This window comes from Prinia subflava, chromosome 29 (genome assembly GCF_021018805.1).
Source record: "Prinia subflava isolate CZ2003 ecotype Zambia chromosome 29, Cam_Psub_1.2, whole genome shotgun sequence".
In the NCBI taxonomy this organism is placed as follows: Eukaryota; Metazoa; Chordata; class Aves; order Passeriformes; family Cisticolidae; genus Prinia; species Prinia subflava.
This window is the reverse complement of record NC_086275.1, coordinates 156,675-165,042: the sequence shown is the minus strand read 5'-3', so window position 1 is coordinate 165,042 and position 8,368 is coordinate 156,675. Positions and strand designations below refer to the sequence as shown.

The following is an 8,368-nucleotide window of genomic DNA, read 5'->3' as shown; positions in this document are numbered from 1 at the left end:
GAGGAGGTGCCCGGAGCCCACCGGGCTGCTGGAACAGCGAGCTCCGCACGCCGGGGAAGGGGAGGGGGAGAGGGTGGGTGTGATGGGGGCTGCTGCTCCAACCTGATCGAGTCCATTTGCCAGTTCACCACTCGCATCACTTCCGGAGCAGTCCTCAGTTTCTGCTGCAGAGTGAGCTTTTTTTTTTTTTTAATTTTTTTTTTAATTTTTTTTTTCTCCTCTCTGTCTCTCTCTCTCCTTTTCCCTCCCTCCCCATCTGGATGCCGGGAACTTGAAGCCTCCTCCCTTTATTGCAGCAGGATCTGCCCCATCCTCGCCTCAACTTTGCGCTGCATCAGAGAGAGGCAGCGAGCCACAGGCTGGCTGGTGCCGATGGGGGCAGGGGACCCGCGGGGCACAGCCCTTTGCAGCTGATGTTGCCGGATCTCTAGGACCCAGATCCGTCCCTTTCCCATCGCTTTCCCTTTTTTCTCCCCCCACCTCCTCTCTCCGTGTGTGTGTGTGAGTGTGTGCGTGCAGCATCCTCCCGCTCACCGCTGTTGTTCTCCCCCCCGAGCAGGGAGCCCGCCCCAGCCATGGCCGAGAGGAAGCAGAACGGGCGGCAGGGAGAGGAGGAAGAAGTGCCAGCCTTCTTCAAAAACCTGGGCTCGGGCAGTCCCAAGCCCCGGCAGAAATTCTGCGGCATGTTCTGCCCGGTGGAAGGCTCCCTGGAGAACAAGACCATCGACTTCGACTCGCTCTCGGTGGGCCGCGGGTGTAACAAAGTGGTGGCCAAGCAGAAGGACGTGGCCCACCTGGGCCCGGATGCTCCGTCCGTCTACTCCAAGCAGAGCGGGAAGGGAAGGGAACCATCTGTTGAATTCGGGAGAAAGGTGGAGATCAGGAGTGCCACGGGGAAGGAGGCGCTGCAGAACCTGAATGACAAGGTGGGTGCTTATATAGACAGATATATTTATATATATATGTGTGTATATAGCGGGGGGTGAACCCGAGCACGCGATAGGCTGCAGAGGGGACGGGTCCTCTCCGCCTGCAGCCCCTCGGGTTTGTGTCCCCCGCATCCCTGTGGCATCCCCGGGCAGCAGCAGCTCCGGCAGAGCTGTCCGAGTGCTCCCCGCAGGTGTGAGGGAGGGGGGCACAAGAAGAAAGAAGAACCCCCCCAAACCCCCACACCCCCAAACCCCCCGCCCTGCCCTCCCGCCCGGGGAGAAACAGCGACTTTTTTTGTTTCTTTGGTGATTCCCCCAGCACGAAGGTAGGGAAATGCCCCACCCAGGCAGGGAATGCAGCTCACGGAACAGAAACGCGATTGTGAGCGAAGGAGCAGCACTGAGCCTCCACCTACCGCGATCAAAGCCCTGCAGGCTCCTTCCAGGGGGGCTCCTACCCCTGCACCCCTGCCGGAGTCACCCCTGGGAGCTGCAGTTCAATTTTTCGGCAGGGCTGCTGGCCACAGTGGGGATTTTTTGACTCGGGAAGATCTGGGACTTTCACAGGAATGTGGCATCCTCGCAGCAAGCCAGAACTCCTCCCAGGATTTAGGACTGCTGCAGATACTTCTGGTTTTCTGGATTTGTCAGGGTGTAATAAAGCCCACGCTCTTCCAGAGGCAAAACCCACTGAACCCAGGGATCTGCCTGACCATGCCCATCTCTGTTCCTCACCAGATCGATTTAAAGCAGCTTTACTGAGCTGTGAGGCAGGAAATGCTCGGTGCACACCTCTGACAATGCTGGCAGAGGCTGGAAGAGCAGGAATGAATGAATGAATGGAGCACTGCTGAACTCCTGGCACAGTGCAGGAGTTTCTCTGAGCAGTCTCCTGGTGGGTGTGGAGCAGCCCTTTCTTCTGGAAGCTCTTCCTGGGATGTCCCTCCTGCTTTTTAATTCTGATATTCTGTGTACGCCGGGCAGAAATCTGCCTGGAATTCACAATTTGGGCTCGTTCACCACGTTCTCCTGCTTTGAGGGACGTGAAGTATAACTGGAGGTACTATAAAAATATAAATTAATGAAGTGTAGCAGTTCTAAAATACAAACTCGAGGCTCATCCTCCCTACACCTGCAGTCACCTAAGGGCTCCATCCAGCCACGTTTCCACTCGTGAGCCACAGCAAGGGCTCACAAAGGCAGGCACAGATTTTCAGAATTCCCACGCACCAGCCCCAGTGAGGAGGAGGAGGAGGAGGAGGAGGAGGAGGATGTACTCCACGCTGCTCCAAACCTGCCTTCCCAAACCCAAACAAAACATTTGCCACTACAGATGCCTGAGGTTTGCTCTGATCGTGCTGGGGTGTCTACTAATGGAGTAACTTTCCATGATTAATTAGTCTTGTTGGACAAATCAAGGTGCAATTCAAGATCAAAGGGCTTTTTCATCTTGGGGACTCAAGGGTTCTGCAATTCATGACATTTTAAGAGCTAATTTTGGACAATTTGATGTCCTGTGGGACTTAAGTACAAGCAGGATATACATTAACTCTGAAAAGATCAATTATTTTCTGGTTAAATGGTACCAGCATAATAAAAAATCAAATACAACATTGTGCAAACTCAGAATCCACTGAGAGTATTAATATAATATTTTTAAAAGTGCATTTTTTGGTTCTATTTTTATGATTATTTTCTAAATGTTAACCGAGGGGATGAAATAATGGGATGGTACAAAACATTTGAAGTACAAAACATTTGTTTCTCGTTAGCTTCACCTAACAGTGATGCCAATGGATGGTGTTGTGAGGGGTGGTAAGCACTGAGTCTCTTGGGATAAATGTCATGCTGTGGATTGGGAATTTATTGCAGGAATGTTTTAGCTTTGGTTTTCCAGCTGGCTGCACCCATGGCTTGAATCAATGGTTAAACCCTCAGCAAGTAAAATTGGCTTTATGGGTTTAAAACTCAGTCATCCTTTCTGTCACTTACAGAAAGATCTTGCCTTAATCCCCTTGGAAATAGCTAACAAAGCAACGTGGACAAGCTATTTTTTATATTTTTTTCTCTCAGGTCTCAGCTGTCAAGAGGATAAAAAAGGGGATGTAATTATTCCACATTAAATTGCAATATAATGTTCTGTGGGGCAAGATAAGGGCAATCAAATCTCTCTGTGTCTGTCGTGCCTGGGACATTCTGTAGCCATCTCTCACGTGTTGCCCCTGGGCTGTGCTGCCTCATAATTCAGGGTCCAGATCATCTCTGGAGGCACCAGCAAGGCTCAGCCTCAGCTCCAGCAGTGTTTTTGCAGCTCTGTCTCTGGTGGCCAATTCAACAGGTCTGCAGCTCAGCCCTGAGCCAAGCTCTGCTGCTGGCAGCTGCCAGGCCTTGGAGAGCTGGCTCTGCTTCTTCTTCCCCTCTGAACTTTCTCATCTGCCCTGTCTGGGCTGTTCCTGTCTCTGGAGGTGCTGGTTCAGTGTCTGGGCCCCGACCCCCACACTGGGATGTGCCCAGAACGTCATCCTCACCCATGGGATTCCTTAAACGAGGCAAGAGCTCCTGGGGCTCTCAGGAGCTGCTGTGCCCCTGCAAGGTCATTTCCTGCTGTGGGATTTACCCTCAGGATGATCCAGGTGGGAAAAGCCCTCTGAGACCCTCAGGTGTGACCTGTGCCAGATGCCCACCTTGTCACTGAGTGCCACCTCCAGGAGTTCCCTCGACACCTCCAGGGATGGGGATCCAAACCTCCCTGGGCAGTTCCAATCCCTGAGCCCCCTTTCCATGGAGAAATTCCTGCTGCTGTCCCCCCTGAGCCTCCCCTGGCCCAGCCTGAGGCCGTTCCCTCTCCTCCTGTCCCTGTTCCTGGAGCAGATCCCAAATCCCCCTGGCTGTCCCCTCCTGTCAGGGACTGTGCAGGGCCACAGGGTCCCCCTGAGCCTCCTTTGCTCCAGGCTCAGCCCCTTCCCAGCTCCCTCAGGAATTCTCCAGCCCCTTCCCAGCTCCCTCAGGAATTCTCCAGCCCCTTCCCAGCTCCCTCAGCCCCTCCTGGTCCCCAAACCCTTTCCCAGCTCCGTTTTCTACCAGCTCTGCTCTGTGGTCAGTGCAGAAGGCTCCAGGTCCCACAGCAGGCTCTGCTGGAATGGCATTCCAGGCAATATTCTCCTTTTCCTTTCATGACCAGTTTTGGGAGAGGGGCTCTCATCTGGGGTTTGAAACCTTTGGCCATTGCTTGCTTGAGCTGGGTCGTTTCTCCTGGTGCATTTCTCAGATTTCCCATCTCTGTAATTGCTGTTCCTTCTGTCTTTCTCACCTGCTGCCATTTTTGGGACAGAGACTGTACTTTAGGGAACATCTACAGAGAAAAGCAAGGTTTAATTGCAAGAGAGACCACAAGGGCTTTAATCTGAGGGAGCCTGAGTTGCTTCTCACACCCTCCAACACCAGCACAAGGCCTGGGATCCTGGATCCCTCCTTCATTTGCCATCTTGTTGTTACTCCAGTGGTTCAGGTGTTTCCCCTGTGCACCTTTACATTCCTTTTTTGCCTCCCTTCAAACATTTCCTGGCCCTTTGGGAAGCGCAGAGCACTGTGTGTAAACTGCTGCTCTGAACCAACCAAGCCTATCGTAACAAATAACAACAAGGAGCAAACAGACAGTAGGAAAATGTTTTTTTATTTTAAAATTGATAGGAGACGACTCACTTGCCAAACACTGTCATGAAGCTTGTGACATGACTGGACTTCTTCCTAAAACCTCAAAGCTCCCAGGATCATGGTTGTTCATTCCTGGAGAGAAATAATGAATAACAGGATGTTGTTGAGAGCTCAAATAATCACAGACTCTGGAACATTAATGGGACTGTTGTCTAAAACAAAGGACCTGTTCCAGACAGCTGGAAATGCAGTCCTGAGTTTAACTGGTTACAATGCTTGCAATTTTTCTAGCTTTGTTTCTACAATCATTGCTTGCAAAATAATCAGAAGGGAGGATGAGTTGTGTGCTCTTCCAATGGGTCAGGATGGTTTGTGGGGAAAAAAACACCCTAACAGTGAGAAGCAAAAATGCCAAAGTCCTTTTAACTTTTTAAAGCCATCATTCTGCACAGCTGCTGCTCCACTGGGTGTCTTGTGGAGTGCAGAATTTACTCAAGCCACGCTTCCATGCAGGAATGAGCAAAGGGTTTTGATATGGGGCCGATGTGGTTTTTGGGTTAAAGATTTGGTGGCAAAATTTAAACCCTTGGACTTGGATCTGGCTGCTCAGCTTGGTTAAACCTCAGGTTAAGAGGTTTTATCTCCAGGGTAGATGCGATTAGTGGCACGTGGGAGTGGCAGTTGGCTGTGCCACCCTTGTGCCACCACCCTGGACATCGTTTACCAGGCCCCATCTGGTTTTGGCAGGTGCTGAGCAGTCATTTGGGGTCTGCCTGAGGTTTTTTACCTGCAGGGCCGTGTCTGACTCCCTGTGTCACCCATCTGTCCTGTGGCACATCAAACCTGGGTGTATCTCCTGGGATGATGTTGTAAAATCAAGAAATGATGTTCTCAACAAAGTTCAAGTAGGGTTAGGGGCATGTGTTCCTCTGAACCCTCTTGGCTTATAAAACAACAGCATTTGGGAGCAGAAAACCACCAAACCCCAAACCTCTTTGCATTTCTGTGGGATTATCAGTGTCCTGTTCTGTGATCCCCTGCCGGAGAGCAGGAACGAATCTCAGGGTGGGAGAACAGAGGCCAAAATTCCATTTTTTTCCCTGAGTCATGATCATCCTGCACCTCAGAGGACGGCAAAGCCAGCTGGCACCAGGACAGTGGTACCTGAGAGCCTGATGCTTTGCCCTGTAGGTTTTTGGGGAAGGAGAAGGGATTATAACGGTAAAAAAATTATAATTATAATGGTAAAAAACGGTACAACCAACCATTTCTTAGCCCCTACCCATGGTTCCCACAGGCCTGGAGGTGCCAGAGGATGAAAGGGAGAGGCAGTGATAGCGAGGCCTGAATGTCCCATGCCTTTGTTCCAGAAATTCTGCATTTAGCTGTGGTGCAGGATGTGTTTGGAGAGAATAGCACTTTTATTTTTCTGTGAATTGTACAACCCCTGACAGAGCAATCCCTGTCTAGAACCCTGAAGAGAGCCTGGCTCATTCCCGGGTACACAACGTGGTGGAATTAACTCTGCTGGGATTGTTTAAGGACAATTCACATCGTGGAGCTCAGGACATTTCCTCTAAAAAACACACCCCAACTCTAACAACCTTCTTCAAATGCTATTTTTGAGCCTGCTGAAGGGTTCTCTGGATATAAAAAGAAAGGAAATCAATGGGAAGGTTAATTTTAATTTGCACATCAAATGTACATTTTGATTGACCTGTTTGTGTGGCTAGAAAGTGAATCTTACCCTCATCAAATCTGAGAGTCTGTATGAAAAAAAATAATCAGGCTGTTTCTCTGAGAAGTTGTATGATTTTTACCTCCTCATAGTAACATATTTGACCCTCATGGTCATTTCTATGCCATGACTCTTAATTTTAATTTTTTCCTGTAAGATAATAGAACAAGAGATGCCCGTTGTCAAGTACAGCTCCCCTCAATAATTTAATTTATGGTGATTAATAAAGGACAGTTCTCCCATCATCTTTTGGGAAGGACAGATGTAACTCCTCCTGCCATGTATCAGACTGGATTTAATTCTCCCTGCACTTCCTGGGATGCAGGAGGTTCCTGGATCTGTGGAAAACTCCTTCAAAACCATTGAGAGTCTGAGCTGATGCCACAAATTGGCATTGGCAGGATCAGCACAGAAAATTGGGGCCTCATGGGTGAACTCCTGAAAGCTCTTCTGGCCCAGTTTATTTAAATCCATCTCTCATCTCTCTTTTCACTCTGTTTTCAAATGGATATTTCCATTTGCAGGGTTTTCTATTTCATGGCAAAATGCCATTGTGGCCACACCTTTAAGTATTCAGTAGGAGCAGAAGCAATTTGGGTGTAGCAGAAATTCCGTGGGCTTTGTTGCCGTTACACTAAAATTCCACAGAGGAAGAAACTCTTCTTAATTTTTCTTTTCCCAACCATCCAGCAACTCCACAGTGGGAATAAAATTCTTTTCCAACTGCTTTGTGGTAGTTCACAGAATCTGTGAGTTAAGATTTGGAGCTGATGTAAATTGATTTCCAGGGATGCTTGTGCTGATTTATCTCAGCATAGATTTATTTGGATTATTTTAGCATAGATTATCACTGCACAGAGATTCTCATATTCCTGTGCCATTTTCCCTCTAGACCTTTGCAGGATATAAATTTAGGCATGGATACATTTTCTTTAACATGAAATTAGTTTTTGCTGCCAAGAGCCTCACGAGAAGCGCTGGGCAGGAAGGGCTGATGATGATCCTGGCCAATATTCCCAACTACCTGAAGCCTGAGGATGGGTCAGGGACACTCTTGCCCTTCCCTTTATTAGCATTAATTAGGCACTGCTCATTAATGTGACACCTCTAATTTTAGCCTGTGTGTGCATCAGAATTATCCAGAAATCCCAGCACTTCCCACAATATCCTGGCACTGCTGTAGGGGCTGGATCCAGCCCTGCCAGAATTTAGGGAGAAAGTTCAATTCTCTTCTTCTAACAAGGGACCCAACTCCTGCCCCTGACATTTCATAAATTGTTACTTTTCTTCATTTAACTTGTGTGGGAATTTGTGCAGAAACCAGAGATTGATCAGAGGAATTACTCAGAGAATCACGGAATGGTTTGGGTTGGAAAGAACCTCAAAGCTCATCCAGTTCCAACCCCCTGCCATGGGCAGGGACATCTCCCACTGGACCAGATTGCTCCAAGCTCCATCAGAACCAAGCAGAAAGATGCACCTCAGTGATTCCAGGTCGTTCCCCACTTGTTCTCATCCCAACATTGTCCATCAGCTCTTCTCCTCCCCTCACATGAGACTGTACACCAGGCAATTTCCATTCCTCACTGCTGTTTAGCAAGGCTAAATAAGCCAGTTTGTAACTACAGTAATTTTAAAATGACATCTTTTGACAACCTTTTAGCTCACTGCTAAAAGCAAAGCAGATTTGGGAATATTGGTGTGGTGCAATGGAGCCAAGGGACACGTTTGGGAGCTCAGCTCTGGTCCTAAATCATGGAAATTTAAAAAATTTGGTGCTGCATCTTCAACAACTGTGGTTTGCCAGCCCTTTAATCTCTGAATTTATTTTGTTCTGTACTACTTAGGTTCTTGCAGCAAGGTGATGAGAAAGACAAGCTAAGTGTCACCTGAAGATTGTTATTGTTTTCTGACCCTAGCCACTGCTGGATCCAAGTTCTGGAATATTTCATTATGGGATACTCAACCTTCAAGGACTGCTGCTCTGAATTAAGCCCATGTGCAGTAGGAAGCCTTTTTAAAATAATAAAAAATCTGAAGTGGGGGT

At 48.5% G+C, this 8,368-nt stretch overlaps 1 protein-coding gene across 1 annotated transcript in view; it reads left to right on the top strand.

Moving 5' to 3' along the window:
* The first annotated feature begins 560 nt into the window (after positions 1–560).
* DPYSL2 (dihydropyrimidinase like 2) overlaps positions 561–8,368 on the top strand; it is a 55,134-nt gene continuing 47,326 nt past the window's right edge. The window contains exon 1 of the mRNA XM_063419990.1: positions 561–926. Within this exon, the coding sequence (XP_063276060.1) occupies positions 576–926 (351 nt within the window). The 5' untranslated portion in view covers positions 561–575. The remainder of the gene's footprint in view (positions 927–8,368) is intronic.